The sequence below is a fragment of the Bombina bombina genome, chromosome 1 (assembly GCF_027579735.1).
Source record: "Bombina bombina isolate aBomBom1 chromosome 1, aBomBom1.pri, whole genome shotgun sequence".
NCBI classification, from domain to species: domain Eukaryota; kingdom Metazoa; phylum Chordata; class Amphibia; order Anura; family Bombinatoridae; genus Bombina; species Bombina bombina.
Genome location: NC_069499.1, coordinates 293,564,615 through 293,586,817, shown reverse-complemented (window position 1 = coordinate 293,586,817; position 22,203 = coordinate 293,564,615). Strand labels below are relative to the sequence as shown.

Below are 22,203 nucleotides of genomic sequence, written 5' to 3'. Positions count from 1 at the left end.
CCGAACAATGTCTGCCCTTTGAAAGGTATGTTAAGATGAAGGTACTGACACGTGAGGAGAGTTAGTCGGCATAACTTCCCCCTCGTTGTCTGGTGAAATTTTCTTTACATGTACACTTTTATTTAAAGTAGCATCAATGCAATTAGTACACAAATTTCTTTTGGGCTCCACATTGGCCTTTGAACATATTGCACAAAGAGTTTCCTCTGTGTCAGACATGTTTAACAGACTAGCAATGAAACTAGCAAGCTTGGAAAATACTTTTGAAATAAATTTACAAGCAATATAAAAAACGTTACTGTGCCTTTAAAAAACACCAATAAACTGTCACAGTTGAATTACAATGAACCAAATTTGTTATAGCAACCAAATTTTTACAATAAATGCAATAAGTTAGCAAAGGATTGCACCCACCAGCAAATGGATGATTAACCCCTTAATACCCAAAAAACGGATAACAGATATAAAACGTTGTATCACAGTCAAAAGCACAGTCTCACAGGTCTGCTGTGAGTGATTACCTCCCTCAAAACTAGTTTTGGAGACCCCTGGGCTCTGTAGAGACGTCCTGGATCATGGAGGAAGGAATAGGAAGACTGTGAGTGAATTCTTACTGCGCAAGAAAGCGCCAAAATAGGCCCCTCCCACTCATATTATAACAGTGGGGAAGCTCAGTAAACTGAATTTATTCATAAATAAACGACAGCCATGTGGAAAAATAATGCCCAAAAATTTTTATCACCAAGTACCTCAGAGAAAAACGATTAACATGCCAGAAAAATGTTTTAAATAAAATTATGAAATGATACTAATAAGCCTGCTGCTAGTCGCTTTCACTGCAGTGGGGGCTCAAATATAAGTTAAATGTATACAGTATTTTCTTAGTGAAGTTCCATTCCCCAGAAATACCTCATTGTAACATACATACATATCAGCCTGATACCAGTCGCTACTACTGCATTTAAGGCTGCACTTACATTATATGGGTATTAGCAGTATTTTCTTAGTCAATTCCATTCCTAGAAAATAATATACTGCAACATACCTCCTTGCAGGTGAACCCTGCCCGCTGTCCCCTGTTCTGAAGTTACCTCACTCCTCAGAATGGCCGAGAACAGCAAATGGATCTTAGTTACGACCGCTAAGATCATACATAAACTCAGGTAGATTCTTCTAATGCTGCCTGAGAAAAAACAACACACTCCGGTGCTGTTTAAAATAACAAACTTTTGATTGAAGATATAAAAACTAATTTTAATAACCACAGTCCTCTCACACGTCCTATCTATTAGTTAGGTGCAAGAGAATGACTGGGTATGACGTAGAGGGGAGGAGCTATATAGCAGCTCTGCTTGGGTGATCCTCTTGCACTTCCTGTTAGGGAGGAGATATAATCCCATAAGTAATGGATGACCCGTGGACTGACTACACTTAACAGGAGAAAACTATTTAATAGCTACCTAGTTAAAATAAATACAAAAGTACCTGTAAAATAAAACCTAACCTAAGTTACAATTACACTTAACACTACACTATAATTAAATAAATTCCCTAAATTAACTACAATTAATTACAATTAAATAAAATTAACTAAAGTACAAAAAAAACCACTAAATTACAGAAAATAAAATAATTACAAGAATTTTAAACTAATTACACCTAATATAATCCCCCTAATAAAATAAAAAAGCCCCCCCCCCCAAAATAATAAAAAGCCCTACCCTACACTAAATTACAAATACCCTTAAAAAACCTAACACTAACCCCCCTGAAGATCACCCTACCTTGAGACGTCTTCACCCAACTGGGCAGAAGTCCTCAACGAAGCCGGGCAGAAGTGGTCCTCCAGACCGGCAGAAGTCTTCATCCAAGCTGGGCAGAAGAGGTCCTCCAGACGGGCAGAAGTCTTCATCCAGGCGGCATCTTCTATCTTCATCCATCCGGAGCGTAGCGGGTCCATCTTCAAGACATCCGACGCGGAGCATCCTTCCAGGCCGACGACTACCCGACGAATTAATATTGCTTTAAATGACGTCATCCAAGATGGCGTCCCTTGAATTCCGATTGGCTGATAGAATTCTATCAGCCAATCGGAATTAAGGTAGGAAAAATCCTATTGGCTGATGCAATCAGCCAATAGGATTGAGCTCGCATTCTATTGGCTGTTCCAATCAGCCAATAGAATGCAAGCTCAATCCTATTGGCTGATTGGATCAGCCAATAGAATGTGAGCTCAATCCTATTGGCTGATTGGATCAGCCAATAGGATTTTTCCTACCTTAATTCCGATTGGCTGATAGAATTCTATCAGCCAATCGGGATTCAAGGGACGCCATCTTGGATGACGTCATTTAAAGGAATATTCATCGGGTAGTCGTCGGCCTGGAAGGATGTTCCTCGTCGGATGTCTTGAAGATGGGCCAGCTCCGCGCCGGATGGATGAAGATAGATGATGCCGTCAGGATGAAGACTTCTGCCCGTCTGGAGGACCTCTTCTGCCCTGCTTGGATGAAGACTTCTGCCGGTCTGGAGGACCACTTCTGCCCGGCTTCGTTGAGGGCTTCGGCCCGGTTGGGTGAAGACGTCTCAAGGTAAGGTGATCTTCAGGGGGTTAGTGTTAGGTTTTTTTAAGGGGGGATTGGGTGGGTTTTAGAGTAGGGTTGGGTGTGTGGGTGGTGGGTTTTAATGTTGGGGGGGTATTGTAATTTTTTTACAGGTAAAAGAGCTGATTACTTTGGGGCAATGCCCCACAAAAGGCCCTTTTAAGGGCTATTTGTAATTTAGTATAGAGTAGGGCTTTTTATTATTTTGGGGGGCTTTTTTATTTTATTAGAGGGATTAGATTAGGTGTAATTAGTTTAAAATTCTTGTAATTATTGTATTATTTTCTGTAATTTAGTGGGGGAAGTTTGTACTTTAGTTAATTTTATTTAATTGTAATTAATTTATTTATTTATTTTTAATTTTTCAAAGAGCTTTATTGGATAAACAAAAATACAATCATAAAGAGGCCATACAATACTTATGAAAAAGACATAAGAAAATTCAGTCTTATTAAAGGCTGAAAAAGTCATACACTACAAATTGATATACACCCCCATTTCCAGAACTAAGCCGGACACGTGAGTTTACAATCATACTGTTTTTAAAACAATTTTAAGATAATCGTGTGAAAACATTATATCCAACAACTTGCTTAGGGGGAAGGGAGAGTTGGTAGGGAAGGTCATACGAAAAAGGGGGTAAAGGGGGGGAAAAGATCGAGGAGAAAGAGAGAGAAAGAAAGAGGAAAAAGAAAAAGAAAAAAAAAAAGTCAATTAGTGATTTCTCAATTTAACAACAGGGGCTCTATATTGTACCGCGCCATAATGCTAATAGAAGTTCAAATTTGTCTAGTGTGTGGTTTTTGAGATAATGGTATCTCTCTAGGGTCAGTAACTCCTCTACCTGAAGGCTCCACTCACCCAGGGTAGGGATCGAGCGGGTCTTCCATTTTCTTGGGATCAGCTTCTTCGCACTGGTGAGCATAATTAGCAGCAACGCCAGGTGCGCCTGGCTTGCCATCTTGGGTAGTCTTAGCAAAAGTAAGATTTCAGGGCTTGTCGGGACGCTGATCTGCAAAATTTCGGACATTTTACCGACAACCTCATTCCAAAAAGGCGTTTGAGTGGGGCATGACCACCATATATGCAGCAGGGAGCCATGGTTTCCACAGCCCCTCCAGCACAGAGGGCTAGCCGTTGGGAAAAATCTGTGTAATCTGATAGGCGTCAGGTACCACCTGCTAAAGAGCTTAATATGTGATTCTTGTATGGTCGATGAGACCGATGATTTTTTAATAAGTTTAAACGCCTTTAGCCATTGTTCTAAGGCAATATCCAACCCTAGGTCCTCTGACCATCGAGTAGTGTAAGTCGGGAGCGAGTCTGATTCCTGCATGGTCACTATCTTGTATATGAGGGAAATTAAGTGTCCAAGGAGGGAATCACTAGTGCATAACCTCTCAAAGGTGGTAAGAGGTCTATCCATTTCTCGCTTACGTTTATGGTTAGAGATAAAGTGTATTAACTGATTGTAATGAATCCACGGGGTGAAAATATTGGGTTGAAATATCCTAAGGGTTTCATGTGATTTAATCTGTCCAGACTCTACAACTCCTGAGACTGAACCCTCCCTGACTCTGTAGGGTATGATTCTATGGAATCCTAGTTTATGATAGGGTATCTCCGGGTTTTCGATAACTGGTGTTAGGGGAGAGAGGTATGTGGAGATGTTAGTGGAAGTCATGACAGTAGAATCCCAATTGCTGAACGCTTCTTCAAATAGATGGTATCTGTGAATTACCTTGGGGCGCTGCGCGGGAGGAAGCCATGCTAGAGAGCCCACATTACTAACCTTCAATATTTGTCTGTCTAATTCCACCCAAGCTTTGTGTTTAGGATTGTGAGCCCATTCAACTATCCTCTGAAGTCCAATAGCTTTTTTGTATTTAGAAATATCTGGTAGGCCCAACCCTCCTCTGTCTCTTGGTAAATACATAGTGCGTTTAGGGACCCTGGGCTTAATGTTGTCCCATGTATATTGCTCAATAATTTTCTGCATTTGGGAGATATAGCCTTTTGGCAATGTTATAGGAAGTGTCTGGAACAAATACAACAGTCGGGGCAAAACATTCATCTTAATGACTCCCGCCCTGCCAAGCCAGGAAATGTATCTGTTTCTCCATGAAAAAAGATCAGCAGCAATCTCATTTTTGAGAGGAACGTAGTTATATTTAAAGAGATCTGCTGGGTCAGGAGTTAAAAAGATGCCTAAGTATTTTAACTTCTTATCGGCTATCGAAATTTGGTGTTGTTGCTGCAAGTTCTGTACCTCTTTTGGACATGCATTAATGTTAAGGAGCTCCGATTTGCTCAGATTAAGAGAAAAGTCAGAGACTCTTCCATAATCCTCTAATTCCCTCAGTAATTCAGGGAGCGAATTTGAAATATTAGTCAGAGTGTACAAGACATCATCCGCATAGAGCGCCTGTTTATGTTCCGCGTCCCCCACTTTTATTCCATTTATATGGTGATTCTTTCTAACTTTATGTGCGAGAACCTCAATGGTCAGGGCAAAGAGGAGAGGGGACAAAGGGCAGCCCTGCCGAGTACCATTCTTTATGTCTACGGGGTCCGAAAGGGTATTATTGACTCTGATCCTAGCATTAGGATTGGAATATAAGGCTAAGACATAGTTCAAAAACATCTGGCCAAATCCCATCTTTTCCAAAACCAGACGCAGGAAGACCCAGTTTACCCTATCAAAGGCCTTCTCTGCGTCGGTGGAGAAGAGGACCATCGGAGTACCCGAGATCCTAGCGTGAGTAATCAGCTGAGTCACTTTGATGGTGTTATCCCTAGCCTCTCGGCCAGGAACAAATCCAACCTGATCATTACCAACTAACTGCGGGAGAAATTTGTTAAGTCTAGTTGCCAGAATCTTTGCTAACAGTTTCATATCTGAATTGATCAGAGATATGGGGCGAAAATGACCTGGGGTATCAGCTGACTTACCTGGCTTCGGTATAACAGTGATGTGTGCTTCTAAAAGGACTCGTGATAGAGAGGGGCGATCTCGTAGACTATTAAATAACTGGAGGATCGGGCCAGCCAAAACCTCTTTAAATTTCTTATAGTAGGCCGTGGAAAAACCATCAGGCCCTGGGCTCTTTCCCCCTGGTGAATTTTTAATGGCTTCAAACAGTTCCTCATTGGTAATGGGAGAATCCAGAAGATCAGAGTCTTCTTTAGATAAAGAGGGGAGGTCTATGTTTCTAAGGTAAGAGTCAACATTGATTTCTCGCTGTTGATCATTAGCTGTCTGACCTAATCCGTTTGGTAGGCTATGGATGTTATATAGAGTGTGGTAGTATTTGTGGAACTCGTTTGTAATCTGCTCACTGCTGCGCAACTCCCTGCCGTCAGATGATTTAAGGGAGTGAATGTGCGATCGAAGTTGTCTCTTTTTAAGAGATCTCGCTAGTATTCTACCGGGTTTGTCACCACCCTCATAATAATACTGTCTCAGCTGCAAAGCTTTCTTTTGGTGTGACTGTGTTAGGTGTCTATGAAATTCAGTCCTAGCTTTCTTTAGGTCATTTAGTGTGTTCATGCAAGATGGATTGGCTTTGTGTTTTGTCTCGAGTTTGCATATCAATGTATTTGGATCTATACTGTTTGTTAAGAAAGGCTTTATGTCTGATCAGGGAGCCTCTAATCACACTTTTGTGGGCTTCCCATATAATCTCCTGTGTAGTGTCCGGGTAGGTGTTGACCTCAAAGTATTCTTTTAACGTTTTAACAATATCTTTAAAGATAAGGGGGTCGTCAAGAATCGAGTCGTCTAACTTCCAAGTGTTATGTGTGATGGGAATATCAGGCCAGAGAATCGAGCACGATACTGGGGCATGGTCAGACCAGGTTATATGATCAATTAAGCAGTTGTGGGTGAGTGATAGACCACAGGAATCAGTATATATATAGTCCAGTCTGGAATAGCTATTATGGGGGATAGAGTAGAATGAAAAATCCCTGGCCGTCGGGTGGAGTGTACGCCAGACGTCATGGAGCTTTAAATTAGCTAGTGTCTCATTTACCTGTCTAATGGTCGAGTTGGAAGTGCATGATGTTCCTCTTGAGGTGTCTACTAAAGGGTCAGCAACCAAGATAAAGTCGCCCGCCAAGTATGTGATTCCTCTGGAGTGTTCCAGAGTTAAGTCAGAGATATGTTTTAGAAAAGTCTCCTGGCCCTGATTGGGTGAGTATATGGAAACAAGTGTAATGTAGTGCCCAAAAAGGGTTCCAACCAATAGCAGGTAACGTCTGTTAGGGTCTTTTTCTATACGTGTTGGGAGGAAGGGGACTGACTTGTGAAATACTATGCCTACACCCCCTCTTTTATTTTGGCCTGAAGCGAAATATGCTAGGGGAAACCGGGAGTTTTTCCATTTGGGTTCTTTACCTTTCTTAAAGTGCGTTTCCTGCAAAAGTATGATCTGGCTCTGAGATTTTTGTAGTTCCCTAAAAGCAATAGATCGTTTGCCCGGGTCATTAAGACCCTTTGCATTAATAGTTGTGATATTTATGGAATGATCGCCGAATTTCTTAGATTTATACTGTTGTGGCATGATGATCACTAAGGAAAAGAAAAAAAAAAAGGAAAAGAGTGGGGAAAGTTTAGATGGGTAGAAAAAAGTTAGAAAGATAGAGAATACCTGGTACTAGGGCGAGATCCAGTAATACAAAAATTAAGAACAAGGTAAATTAGGGGTGTTTGATCCTAGATCTCAAAGATGTCCCAGGCTGAGCTTGTAACAAAACAGAAAGTACAGAAATAGGGGAAAAGCCCCTTAACTGACGTAAGCTATATTTAACTTATAGAATTAAAGCAACTTTTTTTTTTTAAATAACATACATAAACATTTTTATCAACCAACCTTCTCAATAACATTCAAAACGGTGTAGTGCCAGTCTGCATATAGCATGCTTAACTTTCCCCCAAAAAGCTATGTGTATGCGGATTGAGTGTCCGGAAGTGAAATAAGTTCCTGAAATATGTTGAGTGTGAGGAGGAAATAATTAGGGAGCGGCCTGAATAACAAATGTCGTGGTCAAATACATTAAACGGAGGAATAGGGACCTATCCTCTTAAGTTAAAGGGTAAACAATCAATGTGTGATATCAAGGGCGTTACTAATGCAAAGTCCTTTTCAGTGAAAAGGCAAAAATTGGATGTCAGAGGTATGTGGTCAATGAGTTACATATACATTCTAACCAAGTCACATGTGTATAGAAAAGTGCGCAGCATTCCAGATGGGCACTTGGCGTTATAAACTACTTACCCGCAAGGCGCCCTAGAGAGATGCAGTTTATACCTATAATCACAGTGCATTTGTCTTTTATAGTGGATACAGTCGTGTTACATAAAATATATTGATTGTTGAACATCAGACAAGTATCAGTTAAGTAAGCAGAGTTAACACGCTAAGAATGAAGTTGTATTACCTCTTAATCATTCTGTATGGGTTCTCAATTATACATCTAAACATAATTAACACTATAGGGTTATATTTATGCAATGGTTATAAGCTATAAATGCTCGGGGGGAGTATCTGGGTCGAGAACTTGTGGCGTTGAGTGCTTTAGGGCACAAAATATGTTAGGCCAAGGACCTCTATTGGTTATTTAGTGCAACTGCCACGGGATACACAATGCTCTTATTAAACCAAATATACCTCAAGTGCTCTAATATCCTCATAAAATAAGAGGGCAAAGTTATTATGTAGCAATAGTGAAACATTACTTAACCCTAGGTGATTTCTCTGAGGGGTTAGGTGACACAAGGTTTAACATAGAGGCCACAATTGCTAATGCAAGACACGTTATCAGTTTGAGTACAAATGTTATGATATGAAAAAGTCCCGGAAGGATGATACAGTTCAGAGCCCTGAGGCATTACATACATTACCCCATGGATACTCCGGCATGATGTTCTTGTGCTGATCGTGGTGGTGGACGAGAATCAGTCTCTACATGGGTGCTTGTGGGGGCGATTGAGATCGCCAAGCTGTCAAGGAAGTCTCTGTGATCCATTCCTGGTCTGAAAATTTAGGTTTTATTGTTATTGGTGGCAATTATTGAAACCGTAAAGCCCCACCTATAGGGGACCCCACGACTTCTAAGAGCAGATGTAATGTGTCCTAAGTCTCTTCGTTTCTGCAGGGTCATAGGCGACAGATCTGAGAATACCTGTATCTCCTCACCTCCGTGGGTGATTGGATGTTTCCTTCTAGCGCCTTGGAGAATTTCCTCTTTATCTTTGTAGTTTAGAAATCTGACAATTATATCCCTCGGAGGGGCCTTGTTGGGTGGTTTGGGCCTAAGAGCCCTATGTGCTCTCTCTATGGGAATCTCAGGGGATGTTGGGGTGTCTTTGATAATACGGAATAAAGCTTGTTTCTACGCCCCCTATTGTCCATGTCCTCAATTTTGTCATTGAGGAACTGCAAGTTATCTGTATGGTTTTGTATGTCCGCTGTATTTTGACGGATCAGAGTCATATTGTCATGAGAGGTTTTTTCAGTTTTGATAACTCTAGCTTCAAGAACAGAAAGGTCTTTCCTCAAGTCACCAAATAAACTTTGGATCTCATTTAGAACACTTTGAATGTCGTCCTTAGACGATAAGTTATTTAGATCACCTTTAGTAATGCACTGGGTATGACTGGCATTAATGTGTGGGGTAGATGCACTATAGTTATCCTGTTGTGGTTCCATTTCGCCCCCACTGAGGTCACTGGCTGTATCTATGGGCTTCAGATAGTGGCTCATGGGCTTAGTAGAGCTTGTTTTGTCTGTTTTAGCTGCCCTTTTGCCAGGCATACCCCCAGAGTGTGGTCAAGTAGAATATCAGTTAATAGGTGTTATAATTCCTATGGGATTATGTAATAATCGTTAAATATAAGTTGTTATAAATATGAGAGAGGTTATAATGCGATAGCAGGCACTCAGAGAAGATTTAGGTGATTTATAGCTAATACGCAGTAGTTCTACATAAGGCAATGTGCAGAGAGATGTCTCTAAGTGCTTTTGTATGAAGTAAATGCGCACCGTCTCAAGGTATCATATCTTTTCCTGTCTCATATGAACAAATTATGCCCTGTTAGAGAGAGGCCTTGGTTCCTCAGCTGTAATATCCCCTTATGTGTGTGAAACAGTTGGCAAGGATTGTATATACTGCAAATAATTGCTATCCCCAGTGCTCAAATACCTGGTTTTAGGTTCTGCAGCAGGCCGTCGACTATGTGGTGTTTGTGGCGCAGTTCTTAAAGAGTGTAACCCGGGAGCCGACAGTGTTAGCAAAGCTCTTCTCGGGAGCAGAGGCCAGCTCAAGCACGGGACTAGTGTAGGGTGAGTTCTTGCCCTCTTCTAATGAGATCTGTGTTCCGGAGTTATGTTAGGTAAAGTCTTAATGTCTTACCGCTTATCGGGAGAACTGAAAACTGGGCCAGCCTGCGTAGTAGCTCGTCGAGGTTTACCCGGCACTGCAGCGTTAAAGAGGGTTGCTTCCAGATAGGCCTGTTATACTGGAACAGAGGGCAGCCGAGTGCTGGGATATTAGTGTAAGTCACAAGCCGGGCTGTATAGAAGATTGCGAGTGGATCCGCTGCCTTATAAGGTGGTGTTTTGCAGAATCCGGAGCGCTCTGCTGCAGCTTTAACAAAAAGGCAGCGTGATTTCTTTTCCAGGGTACCCCTTAAGTCTATGTGACCAGGGTCAGTCAGCTCCAGCAAGAGAAAGGTTTTAGATTGGTTTTAGGCTTTCAGTTGCAATTAAAAGCTATGTTGTCAGCATAGGTGGCTGGAGCTCTCCTAATGTGCGGCCATCTTCCAGCGTGGCCAAGCTCCGCCCCCCGTAATTAATTTATTTTAATTTAGGTAATTAATTTAATTATAGTGTAGTGTTAGGTGTAAAATTGTTATTTTACAGGTACTTTTGTATTTATTTTAACTAGGTAGCTATTAAATAGTTAATAACTATTTAATAACTATTCTACCTAGTTAAAATAAATACAAAGTTGCCTGTAAAACAAAAATAAACCCTAAGCTAGATACAATGTAACTATTAGTTATATTGTAGCTAGCTTAGGATTTATTTTATAGGTAAGTATTTAGTTTTAAATAGGAATAGTGTAGTTAATGATAGGAATATTTATTTATATTTATTTAAATTATATTTAAGTTAGTGGGTGTTAGGTTTAGGGGTTAATATGTTTATTATAGTGGTGGCGGTGTAGGGGGGGGCAGATTAGGGGTTGATAAATATAATGTAGGTGGCGGTGGGCTCCGGGAGTGGCGGTTTAGGGGTTAAGCAATTTATTTAGTTGCGGCGGTTTCTGGGGTTAATAAATATAATGTAGGTGACGGTGGGCTCCGGGAGCGGTGGTTTAGGGGTTAAACAATTTATTTAGTTGCGTCGGGGTCCGGGAGCGGCGGTTTAGGGGTTAATAAATTTAATGTAGATGGTGGCGGTGTAGGGGGGCAGATTAGGGGTGTTTAGACTCGGGGTACATGTTAGGGTGTTAGGTGTAGACATTACCATAGGAATCAATGGGATATCGGGCAGCAGCGAACATAAGCTTTTGCTGCTTTCAGACTCCCATTGATTCCTATGGCATCCACCGCCTACAGGGCGGCGGATTGAAAACCTGGTATGCTGGGCCGGAAAAGTGGCGAGCGTACCTGCTAGTTATTTGATAACTAGCAAAAGTAGTCAGATTGTGCCGAACTTGCGTTCGGAACATCTGTAGTGACGTAAGCATCGATCTGTGTTGGACTGAGTCCGGCGGATCGTATATTACGTCACTATATTCTACTTTTGCCGGTCTGTAGGGTTTGATAACTAAGGCAAATCAAGCTCGCCACAAATACGCTGTGGAATTCCAGCGTATTTGCAGTTGACAGCTTGATAGAGACCTTAGTATAAACCAATTAGAAATGGTTTACCAAAGGTTTTATGTATGGTTATGATGAACATGATAGAAATGAATTTATCAGGTAAGTTCTTACATAAATTATGTTTTCTTTCATGTAACTGGCAAGAGTCCATCAGCTAGTGACGTATGGGATAGCAGATACCCAAGATGTGGAACTTCCACGCAAGAGTCACTAGAGAGGGAGGGATAAAATAAAGACAGCCAATTCCGCTGAAAAAATAATCCACAACCCAAATCATAAAGTTTTAATCTCATAATGAAAACTGAAATTATAAGCAGAAGAATCAAACTGAAACAGCTGCCTGAAGTACTTTTCTACCAAAAACTGCTTCAGAAGAAGAAAAAACATCAAAAGGGTAGAATTTAGTAAAAGTATGCAAAGAAGACCAAGTTGCTGCTTTGCAAATCTGATCAACAGAAGCTTCATTCCTAAAAGCCCAGGAAGTAGAAACTGACCTAGTAGAATGAGCCGTAATCCTTTGAGGTGGGGATTTACCCGACTCCACATAAGCATGATGAATCAAAGACTTTAACCAAGACGCCAAAGAAATGGCAGACGCTTTCTGACCTTTCCTAGAACCAGAAAAGATAACAAATAGACTAGAAGTCTTTCTGAAATCTTTAGTAGCTTCAACATAATATTTCAAAGCTCTTACTACATCCAAAGAATGTAAAGATCTCTCCAGAGAATTCTTAGGATTAGGACACAAAGAAGGGACAACAATTTCTCTACTAATGTTGTTAGAATTCACAACTTTAGGTAAAAAATTAAATGAAGTCCGCAAGACCGCCTTATCCTGATGAAAAATCAGAAAAGGAAATTCACAAGAAAAGAGCAGATAACTCAGAACCTCTTCTAGCAGAAGAGATAGCCAAAAGGAACAAAACTTTCCAAGAAAGTAATTTAATATCCAGAGAATGCATATGTTCAAACAGAGGAGCATGTAAAGCCCTCAGAACCAAATTAAGACTCCAAGGAGGAGAGATTGACTTAATGACAGGCTTAATATGAACCAAAGCCTGTACAAAACAATGAATATCAGGATGATTAGCAATCTTTCTGTGAAAAAGAACAGAAAGAGCAGAGATTTGTCCTTTCAAGGAACTTGCAGACAAACCTTTTTCCAAACCATCCTGAAGAAACTGTAAAATTCTAGGAATTCTAAAAGAATGCCAAGAGAATTTATGAGAAGAACACCAAGAAATTTAAGACTTCCAAACTCGGTAATAAATCTTTCTAGACACAGATTTACGAGCCTGTAACATAGTATTAATCACTGAATCAGAGAAACCTCTATGACTAAGTATTAAGCGTTCAATCTCCATACCTTCAAAAAAAAAAAAAAAAAAAATGGGCCTTAAGATAGAAGGTCTGGCCTTAACGGAAGTGTCCAAGGTTGGCAACTGGCCATCCGAACGAGATCCGCATACCAAAACCTGTGTGGCCATGCTGGAGCCACCAGCAGTACAAACGAACGCTCCATTAGGATTTTGGAAATCACTTTTGGAAGAAGAACTAGAGGCGCAAAGATATAAGCAGGTTGATAATTCCAAGGAAGTGACAACGCATCCACCGCTTCCGCCTGAGGATCCCTGGATCTGGACAGATACCTGGGAAGTTTCTTGTTTAGATGAGAAGTCATCAGATCTATTTCTGGAAGTCCCCAGATTTGAACAATCTGAAGAAATACCTCTGGGTGAAGAGACCATTCGCCCGGATGTAACGTCTGGCGACTGAGATAATCCGCTTCCCAATTGTCTATACCTGGGATGTGAACCGCAGAAATTAGACAGGAGCTGGATTCCGCCCATACAAGTATTCGAGATACTTCTTTCATAGCCTGAGGACTGTGAGTCCCACCTTGATGATTGACATACGCCACGATTGTGACATTGTCTGTCTGAAAACAAATAAACGATTCTCTCTTCAGAAGAGGCCAGAACTGAAGAGCTCTGAAAATCGCACGGAGTTCCAAAATATTGATTGGTAATCTCGCCTCCTGAGATTCCCAAACCCCCTGCGCTGTCAGAGATCCCCATACAGCTCCCCAACCTGAAAGACTTGCATCTGTTGAGATCACAGTCCAGGTTGGACGAACAAAAGAGGCCCCTTGAATTAAACGATGGTGATCCAACCACCAAGTCAGAGAAGATCAAACATTGGGATTTAAGGGTATTAATTGTGATATCTTTGTATAATCCCTGCACCATTGGTTCAGCATACAAAGCTGGAGAGGTCTCATGTGAAAACGAGCAAAATGGATCGCGTCCAATGCAGCAGTCATGAGACCTAGAATTTCCATGCACAAAGCTACCGAAGGGAACGATTAAGACTTTAGGTTTCGACAAGCTGAAACCAATTTCAGACGTCTCTTTTCTGTTAGAGACAAAGTCATGGACACTGAATATATTTGGAAACCCAAAAAGGTTACCCTTTTCTGAGGAATCAAGGAACTCTTTGGTAAATTGATCCTCCAACCATGTCTTTGAAGAAACAACACAAGTTGATTCGTATGAGATTCTGCAGAATGTAAAGACTGAGCAAGTACCAAGATATCATCCAAATAAGGAAATACCGCAATACCCTGTTCTCTGATTACAGAGAGAAGGGCACCGAGAACCTTTGAAAAGATCCTTGGAGCTGTTGCTAGGCCAAACGGAAGAGCAACAAACTGGTAATGCTTGTCTAGAAAAGAGAATCTCAGGAACTGATAGTGATCTGGATGAATAGGAATATGAAGATATGCATCCTGTAAGTCTATTGTAGACATATAATGCCCTTGCTGAACAAAAGGCAGAATAGTCCTTATAGTCACCACTTTGAATGTTGGTATCCTTACAGAACGATTCAATATTTTTAGATCCAGAACTGGTCTGAAGGAATTCTCCTTCTTTGGTACAATGAACAGATTTGAGTAAAACCCCAGACCCCGTTCCAGAACTGGAACTGGCACAATTACCCCAGCCGACTCTAGGTCTGAAACACATTTCACAAACGTCTGAGCCTTTACTGGGTTTACTGGAATGCGTAAGAGAAAAAATCTTCTCACAGGTGGTCTTACCTTGAAACCTATTCTGCACCCTTGTGAAACAATGTTCTGAATCCAAAGACTTTGAATCGAATTGATCCAAACATCTTTGAAAAATCGTAACCTGCCCCCTACCAGCTGTGCTGGAATGAGGGCCGCACCTTCATGCGGATTTGGGAGCTGGTTTTGACTTTCTAAAAGGCTTGGATTTATTCCAGACTGGAGAAGGTTTCCAAACGGAAACTGTTCCTTTAGGGGAAGGGTCAGGCTTCTGTTCCTTATTCTGACGAAAGGAACGAAAACGATTAGCAGCCCTATATTTACCATTAGATTTTTTGTCCTGAGGCACAAATTATTGAATCCAACTGAGAACCAAATAATTTATTACCTTGGAAAGAAAGACAAAGCAACGTTGACTTAAAAGTCATATCTGCATTCCAAGACTTAAGCCATAAAGCTCTTCTAGCTAAAATAGATAAAGACATATACCTGACATCAATCCTAATGATATCAAAAATGGCATCACAAACAAAGTTATTAGCATGTTGAAGAAGTTTAACAATGCTATAAGCATTATGGTCTGACACTTGTTGCGCTAAAGCCTCCAACCAGAAGGTGGAAGCTGCAGCAACATCAGCCAAAGAAATAGCAGGTCTAAGAAGATTACCTGAACATAAATAAGCCTTCCTTAGAAAGGATTCAAGCTTCCTATCTAAAGGATCCTTAAAAGAAGTACTATCTGCCGTAGGAATAGTAGTACGTTTAGCAAGAGTAGAGATAGCCCCATCAGAATGATGGCGGTCATTTAAAAATTCATCTGAAATATGAGAAGTTTTAAAAGACCTTTTACGTTTAATAGAAGGAGGAATAACAGACAGAGCCTTCCGAATAGAATTAGAAACAAATTCTCTTACATTAACAGGAACATCCTGAACATTAGATGTTGAAGGAACAACAATAGGTAATGGATTATTGCTAATGGAAATATTATCTGCGTTAGATAGTTTATCATGACAACTAACACAAACTACAGCCGGAGGAACAGTTACCAAAAGTTTACAACAAATGCACTTAGCTTTGGTAGAACCAACATCAGGCAGCGTCTTTCCAGAAGTAGATTCTGATCCAGGGTCAGGTAGTGACATCTTGCAATATGTAATAGAAAAAACAACATATAAAGCAAAATTATCAAATTCCTTAAATGACAGTTTCAGGAATGGGAAAAAAATGCAAAACAAAACAAGCCTCTAGCAACCAGAAGCAACTAGAAAGTGAGACTGAAATAATGTGAAAAAAACTTGCGCCAAGTATGACGCCCACATTTTTGGCGCCAAGTATGACGCCCACATTTTTTGGCGCCAAGAATGACACCCACATTTTTTGGCGCCAAAAACGTCTGCAACACACATGCGTCAAAAAAAGACGCAACCACGTGAAAACGTCCGGCGTCAACCATGATGCCGGAAATTACAAAAATTTTGCGCCAAAAAAGTCTTGCGCCAAAAATGACGCAATAAATTGTAGGATTTTCTGCACCCGCTAGCCTAACAGCCCGCAATTTAGAAGAAAAAAGTCAATTGAAAATCTTAAGGTAAGAAAAATATTTATTCATATGCATTTTCCCAAAAAATGAAACTGACAGTCTGAAAGAAGGAACACTGATTATCCTGAATCATGGCAAATATAAGTTTAAAACATATATTTAGAACTTTACATATAAAGTGCCCAACCATAGCTTAGAGTGTCATGAATAAAATAAGACTTACTTACCTTAAGACACTCATCTACATATAGTAGATAGTCAAACCAGTACTGAAACGAGAATCAGTAGAGGTAATGGTATATAAGAGTATATCGTCGATCTGAAAAGGGAGGTAGGAGAAGAAATCTCTACGACCGATAACAGAGAACCTATGAAATAGATCCCCTAGAGGAAGACCATTGTATTCAAATAGGCAATACTCTCTTCACATCCCTCTGACATTCACTGCACTCTGAGAGGAAAACCGGGCTTCAGCCTGCTGCGAAGCGCATATCAACGTAGAAATCTAGCACAAACTTACTTCACCACCTCCATGGGAGGCAAAGTTTTTAAAACTGAATTGTGGGTGTGGTGAGGGGTGTATTTATAGGCATTTTGAGGTTTGGGAAACTTTGCCCCTCCTGGTAGGAATGTATATCCCATACGTCACTAGCTCATGGACTCTTGCCAATTACATGAAAGAAACTTTGTTTATCAAAATGGCTGCAACTATACCCAAATCCTTCTCCAATGCTTATGCTATCTACACTGTTAACCTTGTTGTAGTTTTAGGATATTTCAGCATGAACTCTGATACATGATTATTAAAAAAATAATAATAATAATAATAATAATAATTGCTATTACTAGGATAATGACACCACATATTGAGACATTTGTTATAACTTGGACACAAACAAAATGCGTTTACAAAAAATTGTATGCACATGATTTCTCTAAAGATTTTGGTGCTTAAATCAAGTACAAAAATGTAAATCCCTCAATACATTATAAGATAAATGAGTGGTCACAGCTTGCACCAAAACCTCTGCGTTAACATAAGAGATACAAGCACACCTATTGATGCCAGGGGAAATGTGGGGGACCATATATGTCTGATGATTGCTTATTATATGGTTATTATAAATTAACAAAACAAACAAACCAATGCATTTCTATATTTCTAAGTACAGGTATCATGTTTATGTGTGAAAAGACATAAACGAAAAAAAATTTGTTCCTAATTCGTAATATTCTCATTATAAAGTGTAGATTCTCAGGTTTAGATCAATATTACCCCCTTAAGATGTAAGCAGCTCAAGGTAGGAATTCACCAGATCAGGCTGATCTACTTTAAAAATTCTGATGTCATAATCGTGTAATCAGCAGTGTTTATTTCACACTATTTTTGTCAAGGAAGCAGAACAGCAGCCGAGGTCTTAATCCTGATTATCAGCAGAATTGTCGCACATAAAGTTCTGCATTAACCCATGAGTTCTATGGTACCTCAGTACTGTGTCTGAGCTTCTGTAAATCCAATAATATCGTACATTTTCAATATATACTTCTGTCTCAGAATCAATAGATACTATTTTACCTTTTACTTACAAATTGCAGATTATATTATACTGGTGTGATAAATTTTATAGGTATTAAACATTCTTTATAGGTAAGATACCACTTATACCTCTAAACTTTTCAGGTTAATTGTCTCTAAAAGAAAATGTTTCAGCCTGTAATTTTGTGCTATTTCTGTTGTAAAACCTGCAAGTTTTCCGGTCATCTCTTCCACCTTAACCCTTAGTACTAAAAACATTTGTCGTTTCAAAAGTGTCACGTGTCATGAAGGTGCATTTTCCTATCTTTTGGACTGATAAAATGTAGACCAAGTTCCCAATGAACAGATGCAGACTTCATATAGAAAAGCACAGAGCATATATTACAACGACACAGTAAAGAAGGACTAACCCCATGTCCCAGGAATGAGAGGGCTGGTATGACCTTTTCCTGAGCGAGGCACTGGAGGATTCTCGGAGCTCCATAGAGACCACCCATGCAGGAGGCCAGAGAGGAAATATACAAACCAAGTAGAAAGAGGAAGCCCACCAAAGACACCTAGAGGAAAAAAGTATGTGTTTGATCAGCTGTATTATGAGAGATCTGCCACATATCTACTTATGGACATTAAAGGTATTTATGTTCTTTGTTGCAAATAGGCATTTTTAAAACATTATATTATTTGTTTTTTTATTTCATTTCTTTATTATTTTTTTTAGTGCTTGTGGGTGTGTGCTCCTTCCCACCAATACAGCTGTGGGAGTAGATTTTTATCCCACACACACACACTGAGTAGATATTCATGCATTCCATGCTAGTATCAATATAAATTCAAACAATTCAACATCATTTTTTTCCCCAAGGAAAAATAGTTTAAAAGTGTTCAATGCTGCTGTTTCATATGCTTGCCAGAAAATTCTAAACTATAGTCCCTTTAAAATGTACTTTCAAAAATAGACCAGGAACAATACACATTCATAACAATATTAATGTAATCTGAGCTTATAACAAACTAAAACACGTGTTTGTGCAGCTCCCATGCTGGTCTATTTCCTGTTTATGGGTAGACTTACAGTTTAGCTGAAAACAAATCTGTGGGATATTGTTTTCTTTAACTTTCACATAACTTCTAGTCTATGTTGTGGGGTGTTACTCAGTTCAGCTTGAAGATACATTTGCTTGGTAAATTTGATTTACTCTCAATGACTATACTAAGCAAAGTAATCCATGGTCAAACTCTAGGTTTTTCACTAGGTCTCCCTCAGGTCTCCTTTGGGTACCTCCCCAGTGCTCCAGTTCTCTAACATGAACCATTTCTCTCTTTCACAACTGCTCTCGCTGGGACACTTAGTCTTCATGTACATGCTCACAGGCACCTGGTCTACCTCTGTCACCAGATCTCTCGCAGGCAATGCATTATCAACTAAATAATAAAATACCAGATTAGCAAATTAAAAGGAACACTAAAGTCAAAATATAAACAGAATTCAGTATACAATTTAAAAAATAAAATCCGATTTACTTCCATTATCAAATTGTGCACTTTTTATATTCAAACTTTGATGAGGCAACCCTACTGAGCAAGAGTTCACTGTATATACATATATGCATTTTGTGATTGGCTGATAGCAATCACATGATACAAGGATTGTATATGTAAGCAAATTTGTCAGAAAAAAAGCTACTGTTTGACATTCAGAGTAAGTGATATTGCATTGCCTTGTTATTATGCAATTGTACTATATTTAGTGGGAGAACTTCTAGGGTTGCAAAGCTGGCAGGAGCGACCATGCCCTGGAGATCCACCATATGGACGCTGGCAGTACACAAAGTGGGGCAGTCAAAAGTGCAGGCATTGTTGTAAGATATTGTTGGCTGCACACTCGCTGTACAGGGCAGGGCTGAGCTAAAGCGGGGGGGCTCATGTACCCAGACACAGCAGCATGTAACTAGCAGGAGGCCTAGCGCTGGCAGTTCATTGATTATTTTAAATTTTTAATGCTGGCTATCTTATACCCTCTCTCTAAAAGCCTGAGCACAGTATAGTGTGTGCGGCAGCGCATGGGTTTTAAGAAAGATTAGGACAGATAGGGCAGATAAGTGAGGAACCTTGTTGCAGGTTCTCTAAGGCTCTTCTTCTGAGCCTGGATGTGAGATGTCAGTCACGTGATTCTGGGAATCAGTGTAGAGCTCATCTTCTGAGCCTGGATGTGAGATGTCAGTCACGTGATTCTGGGAATCAGTGTAGAGCTCTTCTTCTGAGCCTGGATGTGAGATGTCAGTCACGTGATTCTGGGAATCAGTGTAGAGCTCTTCTTCTGAGCCTGGATGTGAGATGTCAGTCACGTGATTCTGGGAATCAGTGTAGAGCTCTTCTTCTGAGCCTGGATGTGAGATGTCAGTCACGTGATTCTGGGAATCAGTGTAGAGCTCTTCATCTGAGCCTGGATGTGAGATGTCAGTCACGTGATTCTGGGAATCAGTGTAGAGCTCTTCTTCTGAGCCTGGATGTGAGATGTCAGTCACGTGATTCTGGGAATCAGTGTAGAGCTCTTCATCTGAGCCTGGATGTGAGATGTCAGTCACGTGATTCTGGGAATCAGTGTAGAGCTCTTCTTCTGAGCCTGGATGTGAGATGTCAGTCACGTGATTCTGGGAATCAGTGTAGAGCTCTTCTTCTGAGCCTGGATGTGAGATGTCAGTCACGTGATTCTGGGAATCAGTGTAGAGCGAAGCTCTTCTTCTGAGCCTGGATGTGAGATGTCAGTCACGTGATTCTGGGAATCAGTGTAGAGCGAAGCTCTTCTTCTGAGCCTGGATGTGAGATGTCAGTCACGTGATTCTGGGAATCAGTGTAGAGCGAAGCTCTTCTTCTGAGCCTGGATGTGAGATGTCAGTCACGTGATTCTGGGAATCAGTGTAGAGCGAAGCTCTTCTTCTGAGCCTGGGTGTGAGTGACATGTTTTAAAACAATAGTCACCTAATCCAGGGTGCTGTGCCTCTACCTATTCAGAACATTTCAGGTTAGTATTTATTTTGGATAACTAATGTCACTATAGTTTAATGTAGTCATATTGCTCTTATCTTCACTAAAAACAAGTGCTTACCAGTTTTTATTTATTTAAAATGTTGTCAACCTTTGGATAATAGCAATAAATTAGTTTTGCAAACTTTCACTGAGTGGCGGCACTTTTGCCATCATAAAACTCATATCCGGGGGGACGCTTCCGGGCTTCAGTCAAGATGGCTGCTTTACTTTGAGGCTGCAATGACAAGCAGATAAACCCACTGATTATCAGCGAATCAGGGTGCCATCGATGACCCGACTTCTAGCACTTAGTACTGAAACGGTAGGGTCTTCAGTGGCGGCACACAAGTGCCTGCGGCCTTTACCTAACCCCCCAGTTTATCCGGGTTGAGAAGTTCGTATTGACTGCAACTTCAATACCTACCTGAATAATGACGAATACTCACATTACTGTTGCTGAACTTAAAGCTATCTTAGATGAGCACAGAATCAGACTCGTCATTGAGATAGAAAAGGCGTTCCAGTCAGTTCTTCATGGGAAGATGACAAAGGAGCAGTTAGCCTGACTCCTCCAACGTTGGAGTCCCATAAAGGAACAACAATTGCAGACGAGGTATATGTATATGGGCACACTATTGATCCAGACAGGAAGAAGGAGCAGCCTGACACCTATGTTGCTGCCTATTTTAATGAAGAGCCTCCCCTGCCTCTCCCGAGAGGTACTTGTGAGCAGAGGACTGTGTTGGGATGTCACCTTGCCCCCAGTGTGGCAAATCCTGGCAGCGTTCTGCCATTGTACTCACCTGCCAACCTGGAAACCTGCAAAGAAGAGCCACAGTGGTTTGAGCAACTTGAGTCGATGCGGGAGTCTGGATCTTCACACAGAGTGTTCCTAGATGCGAGCATAGCAGAACGAGTAATGACATATCTTTTTTGTCACAATGATAGAAGAGATAGGCTGCGGGTCAAACTTCCCTGCTATCAAGCGTGCCGCTCTTGTAAAGGTGGGATCAGGTGAATGTGACACACTTGTGACTCGAGCTGTTTTAGGGTTGTTATAGGTATCTGCATATTCTGTTGCCTTAAAGGGACAGTCAAGTCCAAATGTTTCAAATAGGGCATGTAATTTTAAACAACTTTCTAATTTACTTTTATCACCAATTTTGCTTTGGTCTCTTGGTATTCTTAAATGAAAGCTAAATCTAGGAGGTTCATATGCTAATTTCTTAGACCTTGAAGGCCGCCTCTAATCTAAATGCATTTTGATAGTTTTTCACCACTAGAGGGCATTAATTCACGTGTTTCATATAGATAACATTGAGCTCATGTACGTGAATTTACCATGGAGAAAGCTCTGATTGGCTAAAATGCAAGTCTGACAAAAGAACTGAAATAAGGGGGCAGTCTGCTGAGGCTTAGATACAAGGTAATTACAGAGGTAAAGCGTGTATAATTATAACTGTTGGTTATGCAAAACTGGGTAATTGGTAATTAAGGGATTATCTATCTTTTAAAACAACACAAATTCTGGTG

General features: G+C 40.5%; 1 protein-coding gene across 1 annotated transcript in view; it reads right to left on the bottom strand.

Annotated features, from left to right (window-relative positions):
* SLC12A8 (solute carrier family 12 member 8) overlaps positions 1–22,203 on the bottom strand; it is a 187,107-nt gene that overhangs the window by 57,465 nt on the left and 107,439 nt on the right. The window contains exon 9 of the mRNA XM_053689789.1: positions 18,054–18,200. Within this exon, the coding sequence (XP_053545764.1) occupies positions 18,054–18,200 (147 nt within the window). The remainder of the gene's footprint in view (positions 1–18,053; positions 18,201–22,203) is intronic.